We start from the raw sequence: 26,962 nt of genomic DNA, 5'->3' as shown, positions 1-26,962 counted from the left end.
TAGGGGTTGTTGATTATTACTTGTACTAGATAGAGGGTTGGGGTGAAAACTGTGTTTGTTGAAAATAAAGGGATAATAATAGTTGATAATAGAGTGAATAATTGTGAGCTATTATTTATGGATAATTTACATTGGTATGGTTTTGTATATTGATATAAGTTCAAATTATATTTATTATTTTTGTTTACATTATTTGTATACCTATGCAAAGTTATTCTGTCAGATTGTATATATGCATGTTTCTACCTCTTTTAGAACATTTTGTATATTAATACAACTTTTAGAATATTTTTTCATATTGCATTTAGCATGTGTTCCTTGCTTAATATTGTTTATGCTGGTTGTAATTCTAATTATACTTGATATCTGTTCCTAGTGTATATAGTTTTGTATTGGGTTTGGAACTCTCTTATTAAAACAAAAGGGGAAGGTACTGTGCAAGCACATTCCACTTCTTCAGCCAATAGCCTTTAAGATACCAGCCCAATTGGGTATGGTCTCTGATACTCTAAAAGCAGTTGTAAAGCATGTGCCTGGTCTCTTGCTTATGGCTCCCACTTCTGGCTGCTAGACTCTGTTCCTGTTCACACAGAGGACTGTTATCTAGGACAGTGATCTGTAAGTTTTCTTCTTAAATAAATAACCCTTTTATTATTCATAATTCTGAACTGGTATGGGATTATTTTTGTGACTTCCATCATCAGCTAACCTCACAATGGAAACCAGGATGACATAGGTGGATCTTCTATCTATCTGTTGTTTCATTGGTTAATTAATAAAGAAAACTGCTTGGCCTGATAGGTCAGAACATAGGTGGGTGGAGTAGACAGAACAGAATGCTGGGAAGAAGGGAAGTAAGTCAGACGCCATATCTCTCCTCTCCCAGATGGATGCAGGTTAGAATCCTCCCGGTAAGCCACCACCTCGTGGTGCTACATACATTAATAGAAATGAGTTAATCAAGATGTGAGAGTTAGCCAGTAAGAGGTTAGAGCTAATGGGCCAGGCAGTATTCAAATGAATACAATTTGTGTGTTAATATTTTGAGTGTAAAGCTAACCATGTGGGAGCCGGGCGGGACAAAAAGCAAGCCTGCTCACCTCATCACTACACCAGGAGATGTGCTACATTGGGGAAGGGGTTTTGAACTTGTTTCCACAGGGAAAAAAGCTATGAATACCATCAAAATTAATAAAGATTCAGTTTGAAAAGGAGAAACCTCTTGAGAAATAGAAATGATGGTTCATACACAGAGATGACAATTATACAGGTGGTAAGAAAACCTCATAAGTATTGGGGCAGGGTTCTGTTCTTGTCCTTGCAGGAAAATATTCATCTTCAAAGAGTAGAGAGACCTTGAACATCTAGATACCTAAAGATAAAAAAGATAGCTATCCATAAAGAATCAACAAGCAAAAAGAAATCTGATTTATGATGCTGTATTATCAGCATTGTAAATTTTGATTATTTAGACACATATACATCTCTACTTAAAAATAAGAGCTGGCTTTGGAGCTGGACAATGGCTATCCTTCTCTAAATCCAAGCAAGGAGTTAAAAGAAAAGTTCAGAATTTCTGTCTCATGTCAAGAACCATCTGGTATGGTACAGAAAGAAGATATATTTAAAGGAAATATTTTACTTTCTCCGTGACCATTTTATTTATATCATATCTTTCATTGAACATATGTCTATATGAATAATGCTTTAGTTTTCCACAATGAACAGTAGATTTTCCTGCAATAACATTTGAAGCTTCCAGGAAGAAGATGGTGCCCCACAACAATGACTCCACCTGATTGATATGACGTCATGATGCTGGTAACGCTATTATGAGACTAGTTTTTGGGTACCACCAGCAGAAATGGTGTACCTTCTTACAACATTCTGGCCAGAACTCCAAATAAGAACTTCAAAACAAACAAACAAAAAGACCCTATGGACTACTCAGAGACCATTTGTACAAAAGAGTAATCTTGAAACTTAACCATCATTTTATTTTTTACAAGATCCCATTGCCCCATGACAGCAGGAAGCAATTCTAGAAAGCACAAAGTTTGTTCCCTCTCCCCACAAAGTTTGTCCTCATGGTTAGAGACACTATTTAGGGTTTGATTATTACTCACATAGGATTGGGGGTTGGGGTAGAAATTATGTAGGCCTAGAGATAAAAAAAGGAAGATTGAATCGGATAATAGGTAATTTAGTGTGAACTTATTCATACTGATAATAGTAATAATAGTGAGTAATAGAGTGAATACTTGTGAGTAATTATTTATGGAAAATTTACACTGGTATAGTTTCTTTTTTTATTTATTTATTATTTATTTATTATCTTTACAGTGTTCTGCCTGCATGTATCCCTGCAGGCCAGAAGAGGGCACCAGATCTCATTACAGATGGTTGTAAGCCACTACGTGGTTGCTGTGAATTGAACTCAGGACCGCAGGTAGAGCAGCCAGTGCTCTTAACCTCTGAGCCATCTCTCCAGCATGGTATAGTTTCTTGTATATTGATACAAGATCAAATTATATTTGTTATTCCACTTTACAACATTTGTACACCTACGTAAAGTTATTTTGTCATATTGTATGCATTCATGCATGTCTCTACCTCTGTTTAAGACATTTTGTATATTGATACAATTTTAGGATGTATTTATCATATTGCATTATATATTTCTACCTCTGATTAAAATATTTATACATTGTAACTCTAACCAAACAAGTGGAAAACTTCTATGACAAGAACTTTAAATCTTTAAAGAAAGAAATTGAAGAAGACACCAGAAAGTGGAAAGATATCCCATGCTCTTGGGTAGACAGAATTAACATAGTAAAAAATGGCAATCTTATCAAAAACAATCTACAGATTCAATGCAATGCCCATCAAAATCCCAGAAAAATTCTTCACAGACCTTGAAAGAACGGCACTCAATTTCATATGGAAAAGCAAAATAACCAGAATAGCCAAAACAATCCTGTGTAATAAAAGAACATCTGGAAGCATTACAATCCCTGACTTGAAACACTACTACAGAGCTACAGTACTGAAATCAGCCTGGTATTGACATAAGAAAAGACAAGAGGACCAATGGAAACAAGTAGAAGACCCAGATATCAATCCACACATCTTCAAACACCTGATCTTTGATAAAGAAGCAAAAAATATCAAACAGAAAAAAGAAAGCATATTGAACAAGTGGTGCTGGCATAACTGGATATCAACATGTAGAAAAATGAAAGTAGACCCATATCTATCACCATAAACAAAACTCAAGTACAAATGGATCAAAGACCTCAACATAAAGCCAGCCACAGTGAACCTTATAGAAGAGAAAGTGGGAAGTACACTTGAACACATTGGCACAGGAACCACTTCTTAATAGAACCCCAGCAGCACAGACACTAGGAGAAACAATTAATAAATGGGACCTCCTGAAGCTGAAAAGTTTCTGTAGAGCAAAGGACACGGTCAACAAGACAAAACGACAGCCTACAGAATGAGAAAAGATCTTTACTAACCCCACATCAGACAGAGGTCTGATCTCCAAAATATACAAAGAACTCAAGAAATTGGACACCAAAAGAACATATGATCCAATAAAAAAAAAGGAGAAACACCTAAACAGAAAACTTTCAACAAAGGAATCTAAAATGGCTGAAAGACACTTAAGGAAATGTTCAACATCCTTAGTCATCAGAGAAATGCAAATCAAAACAACTCTGAGATACCATCTTATACCTGTAAGAATGGCCAATATCAAAAACACTGATGACAACTTATGCTGGAGAGGTTGTGGGGAAAAGGGAACACTTCTGCATTGCTGGTGGGAGTGCAAGCTGGTACGTCCCCTTTGGATGTCAGTGTGGCGATTTCTCAGAAAATTAGGAAACAACCTTCCTCAAGACCCAGCAATACCACTTTTGGGTATATATCCAAAGGATGCTCAATTGTGCCACAAGGACATGTGCTCAACTATGTTCATAGCAGCTTTGTTTGTCATAGCCAGAACCTGGACACAACTTAAATGCCCCTTGACCGAAGAATGGATAAGGAAAATGTGGTATGTTTACACAATGGAGTACTACACAGCAGAAAAAAATGACGACAGCTTGAATTTTGCAGGAAAATGGATGGAGCTAGAAAACATTATTTTGGGTGTGGTAACCCAGACCCAGAAAGACAATTATCATATGTACTCACTCATAGGTGGTTTTTAAACATAATGCAAAGAAAGCCAGCCTACAAACCACATACCCAGAGAACTTAGACAACAATGTCAACACGAAGGGAGACTTACATAGATATAATCTACATGGGAATCAGAAAGTAAAAAAAGAAAAGATCTCCTGAGTAAATTGGAAGCATGGCCGGGTGGTGGTGGCGCACACCTTTAATCCCAGCACTCGGGAGGCAGAGGCAGGCAGATCTCTGTGAGTTCGAGGCCAGCCTGGTCTACAAGAGCTAGTTCGAGGACAGGAACCAAAAAGCTACGGAAAAACCCTGTCTTGAAAATCAAAAAAGAAAAAGAAAAAAAAAACATAAATTGGAAGCATGGGGGCCTTGGGGGAGGATTGAAGTGGGAAGAGGAGAGGGGGGAGGGGAACAGAGAAAAACATAGAGCTCAATAAATATCAATAAAAATGTATAAAAGAATAAAAAGCTATGATATGAATCTCTATTCACTTGGTCACTCTGGTTAATTACTCTCCTGTCATCATTGGCTGTGCCTTTGATTCACTTAATGTTGGCCTTAACCTATGGACCTTGCATCATTAACGCGCTAGTCAAATTTGTAAAGAAGCAGATCTCTATGGTCCAACTAGTGGTTCTAAAAAACAATACAAGCCTATAAATTTAGAAGAAAAACATCTCAAGGATTTTAAATTCTACTCAAGGGGGGATGAGAGGGCCAGGGAGCCAGACCACAGGCATGACAGGTTTCTAACAACCCCTGTCAGTGACCAGACCTTAGTTTTGGTTTACTGGAACTGGCTGGAGTTGAGCAAGCAGTTCTTGGAAAAATCACAACTCAGGAGCAACCAGTCACCAGGGACCCCACAGCCTTCTGCTAGCTCAGCAGATGCCCCACAGCCTCCTGCTAGCTAAAGATAGCTTTCCCTACCCTGCTGTTGCAAAGTTCCTAGAGCCACCTGCCAATCCCATGAAAGTTTGATTTATACCCACCAACCATCCCTCAAAATAACCTCTCCTCTCTAGAATTCCCCTCACCCTGTATAAAACATATGTGTGAGCTTCTCTGGGGACTGCCATTTGCCACCCCAACATGTTGGCAGTTTTTTAATAAATGTTCTTGCTGACTGCATACATGACAGGTGGTCCTTTATGGGACCTCTCTCAGACCCTAATAGACAGTTCATAAAGCAGATCAGCTGAAATGGTTTCCCACCTGAGTTCCCCCAACCCAGGTGTTCCTCTCCTTCCTGCCCAAGGCTACTGACTGTATGGACAGGGTAGGCTGATGGGGCACATTCTGTTAGAATGTGATACATCATATGCACATTATGCACAGCTTCATCAGTGAACCTTAGAAGAAGCACTGCCATGATAGTCTAGGCTAAACACCATGGGAAGCAGGATTTCTGTACCATAATTTCCTCCTTTCATTAGCCCAATTTCAGCCTTCATGACTGCTGTTGGTCTTCTGGCATCTGCTCTATCCAATCCCATCTTTTAGCTAGGAATCAGACATCCCCATTGGCTGCTGCCTATTTATGACATCATTTTCCCTCCTACCCTACCAGCACCTGGTAGAATCTTGGTGTTTCCATGGTGATGCCCGTAAACAAATTTGGATCATCACAGATCACTTGTGACCAGTGACCAGTAAGTGCTGTCTGATACTGGACACACTTACTACTGAGGTCAGATGATCAGACAAGGATGACCTTGCTCCATTGTACTGTGGATTGCTGATAATCTCCCCCTGACCATGTCAGGTAAGGAAAGAAACTTTAACATGTTTCTTTTGATCACTTCTCTGATTACTTTCACTATGCTTTTAAATCTTTGTTTAATGGGCACACTATTCATGTTGATATAGATATCTCCAGTTGAATGTTACAGTTAGCTTTGGTTCTTACCAGGGGTTAGAAAACAGAAATAAAAGAAGATAAACTGCACAGATGGCTGTAGAGGTACATGAAGGTAGTTGGGAATTGAATGTTACAGACAGCCAGAGATTTTAAATCTAAAGGCACGAGATAGCATTACATTCCAAGCCATTTTTAGGCAACCACACTGCTGAGATTCCCTATCAAATATAGAAAACAACATCCCACTCTGGTCTCTGGCTCTTAACATCTACCCAGCCCAACTTCCAGAGCATTCCCAACATCTTATGTGCACTGTTGTGCTGGATGATTTCAACAGGGGCTGGGTACTCCACGGTCAGTTGTTCTCTGGACAAGAACTGACACATGGGGTGGGGCGAATTCTCACAAGGATGCCCACTAGAAGAGTTACAAGAAATTAACAGTTACTGAGGAACTGATCATTTAAGAACCAGTTACCAACTATTAAATTAAGAAACTATCTTGTTCAGAGAGGAACCCATACTACATTAGCATTCCCAAGATGTCACATGACACAGGCAAGCAACGTGACATGTTATCACCAGGCTGCATTCGTGCAGTCATGTATGCATACGCACTCAATGGCTATACAAAAATAAGACGTTATGACTTATACAAGAAGTAGAGGGAAACAGGAGGAGCTAGGGGAGGAACATATAATTACCTAAATATAGTACTTATATATGAAATTCCTGATACATCATTTACTTAAAAAGCTCAGAGTAGAGACAAGCCCGGTGGACATGGCAAATGTCTGTGGAGCCAGAACTCTGGATGGAGAAGCAGGCCTATCTGTGTGATTTCAAGATCAGAGTGAGACCCTGTTTCTACACAGAGTAAAATCTGCACAGAATAGGGTAAAGATAAAGCCATGAGAAGCTGTTTAAGGTTCTCCTACCTCTAAACACTTTTGTTCTAGGACACAGTTGTAAGGCGTTGTCAAAGCAGGTATTAGAGCAAGACAAAGCAGGGGAAAGAACAGTGGTGTCTAGAGCACAGTGAGAGTTAAAGCAGATCAACTGGGAATTACAGTCCCACACAGGAAGAACAGGCAGCTCATCAAATGAGTGCCATCCTATATAGTAACAAGAATCATTCCGAACCCATTTGTTTGGGATATGTGAGGGGACATAGGTGTTAGACTCCTCTGGATAGTACAACCTGGAGACAGCACAGCTCCTCACAGGAAGCGAGAAAGCTTCCATCTCACCATTTTCCCACTGTCCTCTTGTTTCCTACAGAAAATTGTCCAAGTGCACCATTCTTTGGGGCAGAAAGTGCTCTGCAGCCCTCTGTGCCTGTGCTGAGGAATGCCACACCCTCAGCAGGAAGTGTGTGCAACTTCTACAGGGTCTCCACCCCAGTCGCGAGCTCAGCATGGCTCCTGCCATCAGAATCCAGCACTTGTTGCCAGCAGCTCACGGACAGTGCCTCCCTTTACCAACGAGCTGGCACTACCACGTTGACTGCACTGACCGACCAGAACCAGATCTCCACCCTGGCACTCCCCTATGAAGGTGTTCTCCAACATGATCTCACAGGAAGCTCTGACAGTAGAGAAACTGCATTCCAGGACTTCACTGTAACTATCATTGACCAGAATACCACACTCTCCTCCTTGGCTATGACAGCCCAGTGTGATAACATTCTAGATCCCAATGCCTTAGTCCCTCTTTATCCGACACTCTCTGCCAGCCTCGTCCAGGCCACACCATCAGAGGTGCCAAATCAAGGATACAACCTAGCACCTTCCTACCAGGATGGCAGCCAGCTCTATTACTACAGCCTCAACAGCCTGGGCCCTCTGATGGCTGGAGAACTCGAGCAGTGCCTGCAGGCCTATCGCCTTGTGTCCTACTCTGGAACTCAGGCCTCCTCCCTGCAACCAGAGACGGTGATGATGCTAAGGGAGTTTCATTCAATGAACGTTCAAACACCTTTCTCCACCTCTGCCTTCTACTATCCCGCATCTGCTCAAGCCATGCCGGACACCAGCCTTCAAGGTGAGAACAAAGCCAGGAGGGGAAGGAGTGAGATCAACCCTCGAACAAAGAGGGCACAACTTACCTCTCAGTAGTGGACAGTCCATACAAAGGGAGAATGTAAGTTCTGATAGGTTAGGTTTGCCTCGGGCTCATCATCACAGTCTACAGTCTCTATAATGAGAGAATGCAGGGCAATGAGTGGCATCCATCCCTCGTTAAGACACGTCCGAGGACCACCCCACAGACACGCATGTCACCCTGCAAGCTAATTTGTCCCATCCATCAACACACAGCAGTCACCTCTTTCCTAATCTATTGCTCAGGGCTCTAGAGGACACAAAGGCCTTTCTGTTTCCATAACACTTGATTTTCCCTGTGTTGAGATCTGACTCTGGAGCAATGCAACTCCAAACCAGTCCTGGAGGAACTACTCCCAGATTCCAAGTGCTGGCCCTGCAATTCTCTTACAAATATAAGTGCATCCAGAGTCCAGTATAACCCATGTACAATTGCTAAGTTGGGTGAAGCTCCTCTCTCTCTCTCTCTCTCTCTCTCCTCTCTCTCTCTCTCTCTCTCTCTCTCTCTCTCTCTCTCTCTCTCTCTCTCTAAGACCATGATCATTAGGACATGTTTTCTACAACACAGTCACACTCAAGCCCAAAGATTTTACAATTTTGTTTGTTTGTAGTGATGAGATGAGCAGGCCTGCTTTTCATCCCGCACGGCTCCTGCACGGCTAGCTTAGCCCCAGAATAATTACACAGAAACTGTATTCATTTAAACACTACCTGGCCCATTAGTTCCAGACTCTTATTGGCTAATTCTCACATCTTCCTTTAACCCATATTTAATAATCTGTGTAACACCACGAGGTGGTGGCTTACCAGGAAGATTCTAACCTACGTCTATCTTGGGCCAGAGCTTCATGGAGACTGCCCCATTGCCTTCTTCCCAGCATTCTGTTCTGTCTACTCCACCCACCTATGTTCTGACCTATCAGGCCAAGCAGTTTCTTTATTAATTAACCAATAAAAGCAACACATAGAAAGAAGACCCACCTACATCATTTATTCTCTTTGCTTTGCTTTTCAAGACAGGGTTTCTCTGTTCCACCCTGACTGTCCTGGAGCTTGCTTTGTAGACCAACCTGGCCTCAATCGTAGAGATCTGACTGCCTCTGCCTCTGCCTCCTAAGTGCTGAGATAAAAGGTGTGTGCCACCATTCCCTGGCTGATTTTACTTTCTTAAAACAATTTTTTGTCACTACTAACAAGACTGTGAAACGTTGGGTTGGAGGAAATCCTGGGTTGTTGAACTGCCTGACTTGTAGGAGTGGAGAAACTTGGTTTGGATACATAAAGCCACATAAAAAGCCAAGATGCTGGGGGTATTTAAGTGATGACAAAAACTTGAAGAAGTTGGAAGATATGGATTAAGTTCTTAAAAATGATGGACCAGACAACCTGCCTAATAAGAAACTTGCAAGGAAATGAGGGGTACACTTTCAAAGACAAAGGGTAAAGCAAGAGAGGAGCACACACCAAGGGAATTCTGTAACCTCCCCATGGTGAAGACACATGCACACACCATACAAACACAAAGGAACACACAATCATCTGTGAAAACATGACTTTGCATTATCACCAGAAAGAACAGAGCACTCACCACGAGTCTCCCAATAGAGGTGCTGCCCCTTGCTATTCAAGCAGAGCTCATAGGAATGCCTGCCCCACTGCTGTAGGGCCTCAGTGCTGAGGAGCACTGAAACGAGGGGAAGAGGAGGGGAGCATCTCACTTACCAGGCACTGACTTCTTACTTGACTCTTTTTCAGTGGTGGAAATGGAGACACCCCTGGAATTGACACCTTCAGCTCAGACATTCTGTTTGCTGCAGAGTCCAGACTTTGGCAATGCCTGCACCCATGACACCCGGATGAGGACACCACCTGTCAGTGAGGACAGGTCATTAACTGCCCCCATCCACAGTCCTTCAGAATTCCTGCCCTTGCCTCCAGCTCCAAGCCTGGAACAAACAGAAAATAACAACTTGGATTTCAAGACAGCCAATCTATCAACACCTCTGGTTACCTATGAGGGCACAAAAGAAAACCAAGACCCAGCACTCCTACCTTTAGTGCACCCCGACACGCAGCAGACCCTGAAATACACTGATGCTGAAAGCCTACAGCAGAACCTTGTTCTTGACAATGACGCCTTGGGAAACAGCAGCCTAGGTCAGGAAGAGCCTGGGGTGCTTCAGAGTGTGGTGGGCTCCAACATGGACTTTGCAGACATGACTGCACTCATGGCAGATATTCACCTTCCCCAACTCTTCAACTCCCTCACAGAGCTAAACCAAGTCCAAGATCCCAGAGCATCTCAATCCAAAGACTCCACAGTCATCGGGAGGGATCAGGCCCAGGAAAGCTCCAGCGTCATCAGTGCACTCTCAGACCAAGTAAGAAAGAATGACCAGAAAGTCTCGGAGCTGCCTGATGGAGCTCCTCAAGCCAGAATCCAGCTCCAGAAACTGGTGGAGGGAGAAGAGGCTGTGGGCAGTGCTGGGTTCAGTGAAGGGGCTTTCGACAACGTGGCCGAGCACTTGGAGGGCAAAGCTCAGAAAGTCACACCCAGAAAGCGCAGCAGAGCTAGGGCACATGGGCAAGACAAGGCCAAGAAGACTAGAGAAAACAACTCCAAGAAAACAGAGGAGCTGAAGCCATCAAGTCACAGAGTCAAGGCAGAAGAGAAGCCCGCCATCCCCAAGACCAAGAGGAAGAGGAATCCACCTGAGCTCAGCCATGACAGCTTTAAGAAGCCTCGAACTCACCTCGGCATGCACATGTTGGCATCTGTGCAGGTCTTTCACCCACTGGGGAAGAAGAGTGAGAGGAAAACTGGCGTCTCCTCCTCCCGGGCTCTGCTGAACTTCAGCAGCAACAAAGATCCCAGGACGGGTCCTGATACCACATCACTGCTGGATATGCCACGTGAGGGCCAAAGCCTTGACAAAAGCCCGGGCAAGATTCAGAGACCAGGGAGCAGTGCTCACAAGCGGTGTCCATCTCTGTCCCTGGATGAGCTGCCCCCACATGGGAAGGTCAAGTTAGTACCTCTTCCTTTCCCAGTCCTGGACAAGCCTCAAACCAAACCTGTTTCTAGAAAGCTCCTCTGCCTGGCTTCACGCAGGCCCACTGTGGCTTACCCAGTGAGGCCTCACTCCCACTCAGCTCAGCCTCCCACGCTCAAGCCATCCCAACCAGCTCCTGCCAGCACATCTGTGATGGCCTCTGACAAGCCAGCTCTGCCAAACGGCACCAGTGCCACACGAGCCAACATAACCAAGCCCATCCAGTCTTGCACTGGGCCTCAGCCGGCTGCCTCTTTGCCTGCACCCTACAGAGCATCATCTCACACTTCACTCCACAGCGAGCCTCTTTCTGCTGCCAGGAACAAGGCCCTCTCATCTCCCAAAGCTAAAACCCAATACCTGCTGCTAGACTTCAGTTGCCAACCCATCCCATGGAGGAAAGTGGACATTCCAGGGCCAGTCATCTCACAGCCCATCACTGAAGAGCAGAGGCCAGAGAGGGAGGCCATGAAGAGGCGGGCTCAACAGGAGCGAGAGAATGCTGCCAAGTACACCTCTCTGGGAAAACTGCAGTTTTTCCTTCAGAGGGAGAAGGATATGGAAATTTCAAAATATTATGGGTATGCAATGTAAGAGCTAGGCAGGTTTTCAGAGTAAAGTGCTGTTCAGTGTGACTAGAAGAGATATAAGTACCAAAACACATGCATACATAGGTTTTAAAGACTTATGTGAATATATTGATACATTGGCACAAGTATAGGTGTATAGATGACATGTAGATATAGATGGATATGTAAAATATTTCTATTCACACATAATTGAGTACTTAGTAAAACTCTCTAAAAATCTTAAGTCTGTTATTTTATTTGTGAGTAATGAGTGGTTGAATATTTCTCTCTGATAATTTAACATTTATGTTTTCTAATTGCAGTATCATATTCTATATGAAATAAAGCTCACAAAATATGTATTTAATCTTGGATCAATTAATAAAAAGCTATAGTGGTATTAAAACCGTTCTCCTTGTGACTTCATTCACTGGACATGGGATGTCTTGAAGCACATACTGAGTATGAGCACACTCCTTGTCACCACAGTCCGCCCAGCTCTCATCTCTCCCCCCAGTGCTTAGTCATCATTTTCCGCTACAGAGCTTTGCCTCTAGTCTCTTGAAACATATGCACACAGGAACTCATTATGTAAATATAATCTGGGAACCACATCTGAAAGAAAACATGGATAGTTTATGGAACCTGGCTAATTTATATGACTATCTCCACTGAATTTTTTTCCTGCAAAAAAAGCATAATTTCCATTCTTTTATGAATAAATAATTTTCCATTATGCTGATACGTCACATTTTCTTTATACCTTTCTCTGATTCTGACACCCAGGCTATTTTCCTAATGTAACTACTGTGTACTGTTGCAATGGCTACTGTTGGTGTCAACCTGAACACCTGTGGAATTAACTAAAACCCAACTGATTGGGTACACCTGTAAGGGATCTTTCTTAATTAAAAAATTAAATCATTTGAAGTAGGAATACCCAACTTAATCCAGCTTTTTTGAAATGGGAAGCTCTGTTTTTAACTTTGGCCACAACTTCAGGTGGCAGCCTACATAAAGGATAAAGAATAAGAAAGCCCTTTGCTCTTTGCTGGCTGGCCCTTGCTCTTGCTAGCATATCCATTCCTTCGCTGGGATTAGAGCCTACTTCTTCAGAATTCCAGAATATACCGAAGACCAGCTGAGATATCTACCCTCATGGTGTGAACAACTATTCTACTCTTGCCATCTCTGATGGTAGACAGCCATTATTGAAATAGGTAGACTATGACCTATAAGCCACGTTAGTAAATCACCTTTCTATAAATACACAGATGGATAGATTCTAAATCATCTTTCTATAAATACACAGATGGATAGATTCTATCAGTTCTGTTCCTCTAAGGAAGCCTGACTAGTTTAAGTATGCTGCAATCAATATTGATGTGCAGATATGCCTCTAATATAAAGAACTGAAATGTTGCATGTATATACCCGTGAGTGGTATAACTGATTCACTTTTAATTTTTTGAAGAGTCTCCACTGTGATTATGTTGTGTGGTAATTCTAACAAAGAGCACACATGGACACTCTTAAAGTTGAGTACAAAGTCTTTATTTCTGGCCAGCAGCTGCCTGGGAAACTTGCATAAATGATGCAGCCCCAAGACTCACTGCCTCTGGTCTTCTAAGCACAAAAACTACCTCCTGGGTTGACATAATTTAGTTAGCAAGAAGCAGAACTATAGAAGCCAAAAGGTAAGGCTAGTACATTTAGACTTTCCTGTATCCTGGAACTATTGACTATGTCTTTGAGGATTAGGTCTTTGTTCCCATTTTAGCAGGTGTTGGGACCCACTTGCTGGGTTCTAGGGTCAGAATGGCGCCTACAATATGGTGTCGGTTGTGCTAAGGTCAGGGGACTGATATCCAAGATATAGAAAGAACTCAAGAAAGTAGACATCAGGGGCTGGAGAGATGGCTCAGCAGTTAAGAGCACTGATTGCTCTTCCACAGGTCCTGAGTTCAATTCCCAGCAACCACATGGTGGCTCACAACCATCTGTAATAAAATCTGGTGCCAACTTCTGGCCTGCAGGGACACATGCAGGCAGAACATTGTATACATAATAAATAAATCTTTAAAAAAACATTTAAAAAAAGTAGACATCAAAATACCTAATAATTCCATTTTCTAAAGGGAACAGGTCTAAACAGAGAATTCTAAACAGAAGAATCTCAATTGGCCAAAAGACATTTAAAGAATTACTCAACATCCTTAGTAATCAGGGAAATGCAAATCAAAATGACTCCGAGAAGCCATCTTACTCCTGTCAGAATGGCTAAGATCAAAAGCACTGATGACTGCTTTGTTGCAGATATGTTGGAGTAAAGGGAACACTCCTCCACTGCTGGTGGGAGTGCAAACTTGTACAGGCACTTTGGAAATCAGTACGGCTGTTTCTCAGAAAATTGGGAGTCTCTACCTCAAGAACCAGTGATACCACTCTTAGGTAGGTGCTCAATCATAGCACAGGGACACTTGCTGAATGATGTTCATAGCAGCATTGTTCACAATAGCCAGAACCTGGAAACAACCAAGATGCCCTCAACCGAAGAATAATTAAGGAAAATGTGGTACATTTACACAATTGAGTATTACTCAGCAAAAAAGAAAAAAGGAAAAAAAAGACATTATGAAATTTGCTGACAAAAGGATGGAACTAGAAAAAAATCATCCTAAGTGAGGTAACCCAGACCCAGAAAGACAAAAACAGTACGTACTAACTCCTAAGTGGATATTAGATGTACATCAAAGAATAACCAGGATGCAATCCACAGTCCCAGAGAAGCTAGGTAACAAGGAGGACCCTAAGAGGGATACGTGGATTGCCCTGGGAAGGGGAAACCAATGAGATCTCCTGGATAAACTGGGGCTAAGGGAGACAGAGGGCAGGGGATGGGAATACAAGCGATCCGGATTGTCCATAGGAAGAGTGACAGAGAGGAAGAGCAATGAAAGAGATATCTTGATAGAGGGGTCATTTGGGGGTTAGAGAAAAACCTGTGCCAGGAAAACTTCCAGGAATCCACAAGGATGACTCCAGCTAAGATTCTTAGCAATAGTGGAGAGGGTACCTGAACTGGTCTTCTCCTGTAATCAGATTGGTGACTGCCCTAATTGTCACCACAGACCCTTCATCCAGTAACTGATGGAAGCAGATGCAGAGATGCACAGCCAAGTACTAGGCCAAGCTCTGGGTATCCAATCGAAGAGACAGAGGAGGGATTAAATGATGTGTGGGGGGGGGTCAATATCATGATGGGGAAACCCACAGAGACAGCTGACCCAAGCCTGTGGGAGTTCACAGACTCAAGACCACCAGCTAGGCTCTCTGTATGTGAGTGACAGTTGTGAAGCTTGGTCTATTTGTGGGACCCCTACCAGTGGGACCAAGATCTGTCCCTGGTGCATGGAACCCACTCCCTAAGGTGGGATTCCTTGCTCAGACTTGATGCAGGGGGAGGAGCTTGGTCCTGCCTCAACTTGATAGTCTACGCTTTGTTGACTCCCCTTACACTTTCTGAAGAGTGCATGGAGGACAGAAAGGTGGTGGGGGAGGGATGGCAGGAGAGGAGGGTGGGGAAAGTGTGGTTAGCATGTAAAATAAATAAAAAATTAAAATAAAACAGTCAAAAAGGAGCCAGGATCTTACACTCCTCTTTATGACCTAACTTCTCCCATGTCCCCACATCGTAAAGGTTCCATTGCCTCCCAGTAGTGACTCCCATCTGGATCAGAAGGGGCAGAGGCTCCTGCCAGCTCTGCACTGTCATTTTCTTGTCACTGGAACCCAGAGAGCATAAATGGTCATTCATGTGACATAGGGAACAACTTTTAAACATCTGTCTTCAGGACCAGCTACAAGGAATGTTTCCCCATTTCATTACCTGTTAGCTAGGTGGATAAAAGCAAACCTCCTGGACACCCTTTGAGTGTGTGTCTTTCCTAGATCTCACACCGTGATCCACCACACAGCTTTATCCCTTCCAATCAGTGCCTACTGCAGAGATCGTGTGCTGAAAATTAGCATCACTGATTACCATCCATCCAGGAACATGGTCAACAGGCAGAGTTTTTTCATCCATGTTACTGATCAATCTCCTAATTAAAGAGAAGGAAGAGCCTCTCTGCCCACCAGAGTGCATTTATGGGCAGTTCTCATATCCGTTGGGGCTGGCTCTCTGCTGGGGTTCAGCATTAACAGGGATCACTTTGCAAGAACAGTGAGAAACATGTGTGCTCTGTGGCTCCAAAAGAGAGTGCATCTCCAGGAAGTGGGGGGACACTTTGAAAAGTACAGTGTGTGGGACAGACAGACTCAGCTTAGAACAGACAGAACCAGCAGGCAAAGCAAAGTGGTCAGTTCAGGGAGGTGACAAACAGGGGTGAGCTCTTTAAACTGTGTCTCCTCACATCCTGCCTTCCTGCAACCCTTTATGGGGATCCTTGGTGGGTGGGGCCCAGTGGATAAGAAGACAAGCTACTTGTCCCTAGTTACACACACCAGAGATGAGCCAAGCTCCCAGAGACTCTGTCCTAGTCAGGTGGAATCTTATTTTCCTTAGGAGGAAAACTGGAATCTGTGTGTGTAGCTTGTCTGATCCTCAGTCCTCCACACCCCCTCCACATCCTGACTCTATCAGCGATACAGGCTACAGATGTACCTTGGGCACGGCTCACATCTTGACTCTATCAGTGATGCAGGCTACAGATGTACCTTGGGACATGGCTCACATCCTGACTCTATCAGTGATGCAGGCTACAGATGTACCTTGGGACATGGCTCACATCCTGACTCTGTCAGTGATGCAGGCTACAGATGTACCTTGGGACATGGCTAACATTCTGACTCTATCAGCTATACAGGTTACAGATGTACCTTGGGCACGGCTCACATCCTGACTCCATCAGTGATGCAGGCTACAGATGTACCTTGGACACGGCTCACATCCTGACTCTATCAGTGATGCAGGCTACAGATGCACCTTAGAACACAGCTCACATACTGACTCTATCAGCGATACAGGCTACAGATGTACCTTGGGACACGGCTCACATCCTGACTCCATCAGTGATACAGGCTACAGATGTACCTTGGGACATGGCTCACATCCTGACTCTATCAGTGATACAGGCTACAGATGCACCTTGGGCACTGCTCACATCCTGACTCCATCAGTGATGCAGGCTACAGATGTACCTTGGGAAACAGCAGGGTTCTTTTTGTACCCGCTCAAGAGCATGTGCATTCCAGAATATGACCCTGAAGAAAGCTGGCCACCTCTGCTGATGGAAGGACTCTCCTCTCTGCTGTTGGGAACTTGGGCCCTGCAGTTCCTTGGAACAAGAGCTGGCCTGTTGCTATACTGATAGAAACAGGGAATCTGACATGCTATGGTGCTCCCTGGAGTCACACCACTTAGGAAGCTACCTGAGCATGGGCCAGTCATTCAGTCATTGCTACACTCCTTCACAAATGCTGTCTGCACCCTGCACACACCTCAGCATCATGGGATCCTGCCATCACACATGTCTTAAGCCCCTCTCACAAAAACTTGTCTCTCATGTTGATGAAGAAGGAAAATTGAAATCCCAATGACATGACACCAATAAATGTCATCATATACACACTAAGTGTGAAAATAGATAATCTCATTTGACAACAATTTCCCTGTGACTGCTTGAGTTTTACTTGTCACAGGAAAATAACACCAGCACCTTAAATTCATGAGCTTGTAGACATACATAATACACAATGGTGGACACATATATACTGTTCAATGCAGAGAACTCTGCAGATATGGATGCCCTTCCATGGCCATAACAAAGTCACCAGGCAGAGAAGCCTTTCATGGGAAAAGAGAAAAGAATACCATCAAAAATAAATAAAAAATAAACACGAGATGAAGCCAGAGTGACAAGTCAAGCCCCTTGTGTGCATCGGAGCAGCCCTGTGTTGGGCTCACTAAGATCCACCTGTGCATCCTCTCCTCTGGGATGGCTGGCCGCCTGCTCTTCCAACACCTTGAGCAGCCACCAGTTCATGAATGTCATCTGCAAACATGCCTCTTCTCCTTTTAACATCTGTTAAACTGAAGCCACCTGGCTGTTGAAGCATTAAATCAAAATCCAATCAGGATGTGGACAGAGAAATAATTCTGATCCTGAATGTCCACAGCTCCTTCTCACAAGAACCAGCTGCATTCCTCAGAAATGGTGGGTGATCCTGACTTTTAACAGGCACAGAGGAAAAAAAAAAATCACTCTCTTCCCCAGGGACTGGTCTTATTTCAATTCCTGATGCTACACTGACATCTAGTGGGCAACTCGAGTATTATTCTGAAGACCCTCCTGCGATTTTGTAGGCTTGTATTTATTTCTCCAAGCTGACCACTTCGATGTCCCAGAGCTTCAGGGAAAAATCTCAGAGCTGGCAGAAGATAATTGTTGCTAGGCCCAGTGATGCAAACTGTTATCCAGCCTACTTGAGAGGCTGAGGCCGGGAAATCACAACTTCAAGAGTAGCCTGGGCACCTACCCTGGGCTCCAAATAAAACGCATAAAGAGGGTAGAGACCAAGCTGGGTGGCAGAACATTTGCCTAGTACACGTCAGCTGCTAGGGTCAATCGCAAATATAACTGTTTATCAAACGACTGAGAATGAAGTGTGTCTGTGACTTTAGGGTGGACTTATGCTCAGTAATAATCCATGAGCTTACTTTATACGTGCAGCCACCAATGAGAACAATGAGCAAGGTCTTTAGCATTTCTGAGGATCATTTGCTCACCTATTCAGCCATCTTTTCCTCTAAGCTGTTGATGTGTCTGTCGTAGTATTTTATGGATCCTTCCAGTTCAGGCATCTCAGATGTCCACAGCACTGTCCAATCCTGGTCTAGCCTGCAGAATCCTGCATCTGATAGCACTGTCCTCTCCTGGTCTAACCTACACTTTCCTGCATCTGATATCACCGTCCTCTCCTGGTCTAACCTACAGTTCCCTGCATCTGATATCACTGTCCTCTCCTGGTCTAACCTACAGTTCCCTGCATCTGATATCACTGTCCTTTCCTGGTCTAACCTGCAGTTTTTGTATCTGATATCACTGTCCTCTCCTGGTCTAACCTGCAGTTTTCTGTATCTGATATCACTGTCCTCTCCTGGTCTAACCTGCAGTTTTCTGTATCTGATATCACTGTCCTCTCCTGGTCTAACCTGCAGTTTTCTGTATCTGATATCACTGTCCTCTCCTGGTCTAACCTGCGGTTTTCTGTATCTGATATCACTGTCCTCTCCTGGTCTAACCTGCGGTTTTCTGTATCTGATATCACTGTCCTCTCCTGGTCTAACCTGAGGTTTTCTGTATCTGATATCACTGTCCTCTCCTGGTCTAACCTGCGGTTTTCTGTATCTGATATCACTGTCCTCTCCTGGTCTAACCTGCGGTTTCCTGCATCTGATATCACTGTCCTCTCCTGGTCTAACCTGCGGTTTTCTGTATCTGATATCACTGTCCTCTCCTGGTCTAACCTGCGGTTTCCTGCATCTGATATCACTGTCCTCTCCTTGTCTAACATGCAGTTTTCTGTATCTGATAGCACTGTCCTCTCCTGGTCTAAACTGTGGCTTCCTGCATCTGCATAATTTTCTCCTTTGTTCTTTTGTATATATTCTCCTATACTGCTTTTTATATTTTAAGCTGCATGTTGCACATTACAGGACAGAAGAAGCAGGGGAAGTTAAAGGTATTTCCTCATCTCAGAAGACACAGGGCTTTTAAACTGTTGCAAGCAGCTATGCTGAGGGGCTCTCTTCTTCACAGAAACAGGCTAAAGTAGCTCCAAGTCTACTGTGGCCTGAAGGGGAGGTAGGTCTCTTCCTCCCAGCTAGGTGTTAGGACACATCACCACAGCCGAACTTCAGTCTCTGCTTCCACCACTTTCCCCCTCTCTCACTTGCCAGTATTAGGAACCACCATGGCAGCATGCACAGGGAACTCTTGAGGCCTGCAGCCAGTGCCAACTTCTCTGAGACTGAACTTGTGAGAAAGGGAAGTACAGTGTGAACTGAGTGCATGCCCTTGCAGCCTACAGTGCGACCCTTGCAAACTCCTCCAGTGTCTCAGGAATAGCCCCCAAATCCAAAGAGCCTCAAATTTATGTGAGCCCTGCACAGAAAACCAAACCAAGTTTTACTCAATGGGATCAACACACAGCAAGACCCTTCAGCTAACCTAAACAATCTACTGAAAATATAAAGTAGTGGTTCATACTATAATCCCAGCACTCAGGAGGTAGAGGCCAGTGGATCCCTTTGAGTTCAAGGCCACTCTGATCAACACACAGTGAGGACCAGGACAGCCAGGACAACATAGTGAGACACTGCCGTGGAACAGAAATCTACCAGAGCCCTATTGTATACAACATGGGGTCAAGAGAGCCTGAAAAGTCACTTTCACAAGTTGAAAGACCAGGGAATTGAATCTGACAAACTGATGTTGGGCTATACATGTTATATGCCAAAGCTTCTAATGTTGATAATTCCAAATATTAAAATACAGTGCCACCTCTTGACCAGGGGGGTGCATATAATCAGGCCTGGGATTTCTATATCCAGTGTGTCTACTTATTCAATGCAAGAAACGGTATGCCCAGGAGAAATGCCCAATGTGGAGCTGGGCTAGAGTTCAATAGTGAATCTGTTGCATGGAAAGTGGGAAAACTGGGTCCATCCACAACATTGTGGGCACTAACAAGATAAATGGATGAAAGTAAAGTCTAACTAAGGTCAGTCTCTTGATTCTTCAGTGGCATCTGGAGAAATTATTAAACTAGAAGACCAATGCCAGAAAAGTGGGTCAGTGGGTAAGAGAGCAGCCTGCCACGCCTGATAACCAGAGTTCAATATCCTAAACTAGATAGAAGGAAAGGAGCAACTCTTCTGAGCTGTCTTCTGACGTCCACATACATGGCATGGTGAACATACACACGTAGACTCCCAAACACAATAGGTCATCACCAACCTGAAGAGTGCTGGTGCCACTGTGCCCATGTTCTCCTCTGTCCACAACCTCCAAGCCCTGCATGCCAATCCTCTGTACTGAGGCCAGTATTTGGATCAAGTGCAAAGCAGGGCCAGGAAGCTCATAATCTGTCTTAATTGTTGAGGGCATGGATAAAGCTGGGTATCCTGTCAGGCAGTGTGGTATCGCAGCGTACTCCAAGTCAGCTATGAAGCAAGCACAGGAGAATTCACAATTAAAATCGGAAGTAACCCAGAATCCAAAGTATCTTGAAAAACCATCAGATTTTCAGGACAATTTCCAGCTTCAAGTTTTCAGATTAAGATACTTCAATCAGCAGATTCGTGCCAATATTCCCCCGGTTCAGAAAACTCCAAAGTAAGAGGCACTTCTGGTCCCAGACATTTTGGATAAGATGGGAAATATTCACCCTCTGTTGTTCTCGTGCCGTTACACAAGGGGATTTCTTCTGTGGAAGCACAAAAAGGTGCTTTCTCTCTCGCTCTCTCTCTCTCTCTCTCTCTCTCTCTCTCTCTCTCTCTCTCTCTCTCTCTCTCTCTCTCTCTCTCTCATGCACATTCAAAACAGCCAGAATTGGACACAGTAGTGATCTACAATCCCATCACTGGGCAGGCTGAGACACATGTATGCATGGGTGTACACACATTTCATACAGCAAATGACATAAAAGAGTAAGGAAACTTGGTAGACTACACCTGTGATGATTAACCAGGCCTTCTGGCTCTAATTGCATGCTTGGAGGGAATTCATCTAATCCCTAAGTTTTAAGTGGTGTTGGGAAACTCCTGTAGAAATGTGATTCCCTAATATGAAAGTGAAGGAGGCTACAGAAAGTAATTCCCACCGTCACCAGAAGTCATTAGATAAACGGATCTCTGTCACCTACGGAACACATGGCTTGAATCTGCAATGTCCCCCAGAGGCTCATGTTTTGAGTACTTGTTCCCTAGCTGTTGGTAATATTTGGGAAGGCTATGGAACCCTCAGGAAGCCCAGCCTTCCTGGAGGAAGTGGATAAGTAGGAGTGGCCTTTGAGTTGAGCCCAGACAGTCCTAGCCGCTCTGCTTTTCTTGGTCAGCCATGACATGAGCAGCCACTGCCACACTCTTCCGCTGCCATGAACTGGGCCACTCTAGCACGCCCACTCTGCTGTGACAGACTGCAGATCACAGACCCTGAGCCAAAGTAAACCTTCCCACCCTGTTTTCTGTGGGCATGGTGTCACGGCAGCAAGAAATAAACTAAGGGGCTAGCAAGATGGTTCTGTGAGTATGCTGGCTAGTTTTGTGCCAACTTGATACGAGTTCACCCGAGTGCAGGGTGAAACTGAGGTTTCAGTTGAGAAAATGCCTCCAGAAGGCATTTTCTTAATTAGCGATTGATGTAAGAGGCCCACCTCACTGTGGCTGCTACCACTCCTGGGCAGGTGGTCCTAGGTTCTGTAGGAAAACAGACTGAACAAACACTGAGGGGTCAGCCAGTACGCATCGCTCCTCCATGGCCTCCGCATCACCTTTACCTCCAGACTCATTTGCCTTTGAGTTCCTGCCTTGGCTTCCCTCAACAGCCTGTGACTCAGGGTGTGAATAAATTTATATAAACCCTGTCCTCTCCAAGTTGCTTTTGGTCATAGTCTTCATCACAGCAACAGAAATCCTAACGGACACAGTGGGTGAATAAGCTGCTGCCAAACCTGATGGCAGGGCTTCGATTTCAGGGGCACAGAGTGAACGGAGAGAACTGACCCCTACCCCGGTCCTTAGACTTCACACATGCGCTGTGGTGCGCACATACAAACACACACAGACACACATAATAACTGTAAAAGAAAAAAGGGGGGCTGGAGAGATGGCTCAGTGGTCAAGCGCTCTGGCTGTTCTGGTGGACGTGGGTTCAATTCCAAGCAACCACACGGCAGCTCACAATTCTAACTCCAGTTTCAGGGTAGCTGATGCCCTCATATAGATACACATGCAGGAAAAAAGCCAATGCACATAAGTAAAAATAAAAAACAATAATAAAATAAAAAGGGAAAAAAGAAAGTAATTCAAGTCAATCACTTGATTTTCAAATACTCATGAGTTTAATGACTGAAACTTACTCTTGATTTTCTATATGAAAAATTCTTCAGTCTTCAGTATGGCAAGCTGAGGGTCTTAGGGCAGCAAGCAAAATAATCTAGCTATAGAAACATTTACAGCCTGGAGAGGGTGAGTGTAAACGCTGGTACACGCGTGTCATAGCATGTGTGGAGGTCAGAGGTCACTCTCTGGAGTCAGTTCTTTTCTGTCCTAGTGGAATTTGTCGATGGAATTCAATGGTCAGATTTAGATGGTAAACACTTTACCTGCTGAGCCAACTCACCAATCCTACTTCAACTTTTCCATACTCAGTTGTTGGAGGTGGGTGGAGTCACTGTCATGTCACTGAACCGCAACTTCTCGCAGAATTTTCACAGATTCGCTTGTGGAAAAATATGTGCACATCCACGATGCAAAGGTTACCGCTCATTGCTATAAAGGGGAAAGTTAAGGTGTCACTTCTATAAGATGAATTTTTTAAATAAGCAAAAACATTTCATGACCCATTATGAAATCTTTCAATGTAATTGTATAATTTTTTCAGTGTAGATTTGGTGTCATTTACCATTTTTCCATAACCATCCTAAACATTGTGACTATCTAACCTGTAAGGTGACCCTACTTCAGCTGTTCTTTAAGAACACCTCACCTGAGAACATCCTCTAAAAATACAGATTCTGGGCTGCAAGATGGCTCAGAGGTTAAGATATCTCACTGCTCACCCAGAGGTCCCAGCACCCACAGCAGGTGGCTCCAAACCACTGATCCACAAACTCCAGATCCAGTGGAACTCTCCTCTAGCCTCTATGGCTACTGGCACAGGTACAGTGAGCACACACGTGCACATGTGTGTATACACACACACATACATGCACACCACACACACACAAACATGCAAATTTGTTTTGTTTTGTTTCGAGACAGGGTTTCTCTGGCAAATTTTTAAAATCCTTTTTAAAAACAGATTCTAGGTACTCATCTGCTAGGCAACTCTCATAAGAGACGCCCAGGAATCAGAATTTTTGAAGCCTTTCATTTGTTTGCTTTTTCAAACAGGGTCCTACTGTGTATGCTAAGAGGGTCTCAAACTCTCTACCCTCCATATAGGCATCCTCCTGAATATTAACCTTCATCAGGCGATGAAAGGAGACAGAGACCCACATTGGAGCACTGGACTGAAATCTCAAGGTCCAAATCAGGAGCAGAAGGAGAGAGAGCACAAGCAAGGAACTCTGGACCGTGAGGGGTACACCCACACACTGAGACATTGGGGATGTTCTATCAGGAACTCACTAAGGCCAGCTGGGTCTGAAAAGGCCTGGCATAAAACCAGACTTGCTGAACACAGTGGACAATGAGAACTACTGAGAACTCAAGGACAATGGCAATGGGTTTTTGATCCTACTGCACGTACTGGCTTTGTGGGAGCTTAGGCAGTTTGGATGCTGACCTTACTAGACCTAGATGGAGATGGGTGGTCCTTGGACTTCTCACAGGGCAGGGAACCCCAATTGCTGGTTGTGTTGACGAGGGAGGGGGACTTGATCGGGGGAGGGGGTGGGAAATGGGAGGCGGTGGTGGGGAGGAGGCAGAAATCTTTAATAAATAAATAAATAAAAAAAAAACTCTCTACCCTCCTGGCTTAGCCTTCTGTGTGCTAGGATTATAGACGTGCCCTCTATCACCTATGTGATAAATTTAATTTACCAAATAAATTAGCACATATTTTATTTGCTCAGCCCATGACTGTCAAATATTGTTCTGAGACTTTGCTATCATAAAGAATAATCACAAGAATTCTAATAGATATTTCTTGTATTGCACTGTTTTCTGAAGATGATAAAGTGGGGGCATCTCCTTCTTAAAGAGCCAATATTTAGTAAGCAGACAACTGTGGTCACTGTTGCTCTAGGGAACTCACCACCCTACTGTAATCTGAGTATCACAGGGAACATGGGCAGATACCCAAAGCTATGCTGGCTATCTGAAAAGAGTTCATTAAGTGGTTTCTAATAACTAGGCTAGAGAGAGGGCTCAGCAGCTAAGAGCACCTGCTATTCTTCCCAAGGATCAGGATCAATGCACATGGAACCCACAAAGGGTTACAACTGTGGGTTGTAACTTAACTGTGTTAAGTCCAGTTCCAGAGAATCTGGCTCCCTCTTCTGGCCTCTAACGGCACTGCACACACACAGTGCACATAGCTACGTAAAGACAAAAGACTATAAAATAGAGCCAGGCATGGTAGTACACACCTTTAATCCCAGCACTTGAGAGGCAGGCAGGATGATCTCTATGAGTTGCAGACCAGCCTGGTCTACAAAGTGGATTACAGGACAGCTAGGGCTGTTACACAGAGAAACCCTGTCTTGGAAAACCAAAGCAAAACCACTCACAAAATAAAAATAGCTCTTTTAAAAATAGAAACTCCTAAGATCCTGAAAGAGACTGGCCTTTGCCTCTGTCACTGTGTCCACGGAAGTCATATATGACCCACAAAATGACTGCTGCTTTTGTTGTCTAACCCAACCTCATCCCTGCAGCTCTGGGAATCAAACTCACAATATATAAATTTGAAAGTGTCATTTTAAATGTCATACACATATACAATTTTTGTCAAATAATCTTTTAAAATGTTTTAATCCCAGCACTCTTGGGATTGAAGCAGGTAGAGTTTGTGGCCAGTTTGATCTACATATCCAGTTCCTGGACAGTCAGGCCTACAAAGACCCAGTCACAAAAAGAAATCAAGTGGTACAATACTGAGTTCACATGTTGAGTCCCCAAGGGCACTTTCTCTACACAGTCTCATAGATGCTAAACTAGTCGCAGGCCTTTGCGAATGCCACACAGAATGTCCATCCTGTTGCTGTCAGGCTGGCCTCAAGCTCTAAACCATACGTGTGTTAGCATGTCCTATACTGCCTAAGATCAAAAGGGCACACAACTATCACCCAAAGAGATACAAAGCCTATGTTTCTTAAACAAGGATGTGGTGGTGTTTGCCCAAGTTTCTCTGAGAATTCTTTGTCCTTCCTTAAAAGGAGGTTGCACAGTACTCAGTATTAAAAAATCACTGACTAAAGAGAGTACAGGGACAATAACCTTGCTTTCTCTCACCCACCATCCAAGTTAGAGGCAGCACTCATGAGAAGTTAAGGGCAGTGTCTGGGCAGAACCCAAGCAACCTGAGAAGGCTGGGCTGGGCCTCTGTGTCCCAGATCTCTAGCCATGAGAATTACTTGTTGTCTTTTATCTTACCGACAGAAATTAATGTTCCCAGTCTCAAGAACGCTGTCTGGGTTAGAGGCAGTCAGAGAGGCAGGGAAATTCTAGTGCTCCAGGAGCTGTGACAGGACTGACACTTCCATCCTCAGTCTGGGCTACATAGCAAGTGTCTGGGCTCCAGACACTTGTCTTCACAGGGGAAAATTAATTTAAAAAAGCACGCGTTCTGAGAGCAAAAGCAGATAAAGCTACTCTCCTTCTTTACTCATAGAAAAGAGACCCTTAAATGGGATCATAAAACTTAGTAGCTGTCCTTAGTAGACAGAAGGAAATCCAGGACACCGTTACAAGATGGGAATAGTATCTGTGAGGGAATTCTAGACCAGTCAGCGTCACAAGAGCCCCTTGCTAAACAAACAAACAAACAAACAGTTGGCGGTGGTTCACGCCATAATAGAGAGAAGAGAGAGAGAGAGAGAGAGAGAGAGAGAGAGAGAGAGACAGAGAGAGACAGAGAGAGACAGAGAGAGACAGACAGACAGACAGACAGACAGACAGACAGACAGACAGACAATCGGGGCAGTAGTGGTTCAGGCCTTTAATCCCAGCACTCAGGGGGCAGAGGCAGGCAGAGGTCTAAGTCTTAGGGCACCAGGTCTACAGTGAGTTCCAGGGCGGCCCGGACTGTTACACGGAGAAACCCTGTCTCAAACACGCTGAAGGAATCCTAAGACCTCACTACAGCCATTACCTCCACTATTTCAGACCCATTTCTGCCCTCCCTGTCCCCATCTCCCTTGCGTCTCCTCTATGACAGCTTGCCTCGC

The 26,962-nt window shown here is 44.1% G+C and overlaps 2 protein-coding genes across 2 annotated transcripts in view; both read left to right on the top strand.

Moving 5' to 3' along the window:
• Positions 1–11,807, top strand: part of LOC142837117 (uncharacterized protein C2orf78 homolog) — a 38,534-nt gene extending 26,727 nt beyond the window's left edge. The window contains exons 2-3 of the mRNA XM_075952092.1: positions 7,340–8,101; positions 9,916–11,807. Coding sequence (XP_075808207.1) covers positions 7,340–8,101; positions 9,916–11,807 — 2,654 coding nt within the window. The remainder of the gene's footprint in view (positions 1–7,339; positions 8,102–9,915) is intronic.
• LOC142836859 (uncharacterized) overlaps positions 1–26,962 on the top strand; it is a 309,196-nt gene that overhangs the window by 237,330 nt on the left and 44,904 nt on the right. Inside the window, 1 exon segment of the mRNA XM_075951512.1 lies at positions 16,757–16,780. Coding sequence (XP_075807627.1) covers positions 16,757–16,780 — 24 coding nt within the window.

The sequence above is a fragment of the Microtus pennsylvanicus genome, chromosome 17 (assembly GCF_037038515.1).
Source record: "Microtus pennsylvanicus isolate mMicPen1 chromosome 17, mMicPen1.hap1, whole genome shotgun sequence".
NCBI classification, from domain to species: Eukaryota; Metazoa; Chordata; class Mammalia; order Rodentia; family Cricetidae; genus Microtus; species Microtus pennsylvanicus.
The sequence above is the reverse complement of the archived record's forward strand: the minus strand, read 5'-3'. Positions and strand labels throughout refer to the sequence as shown.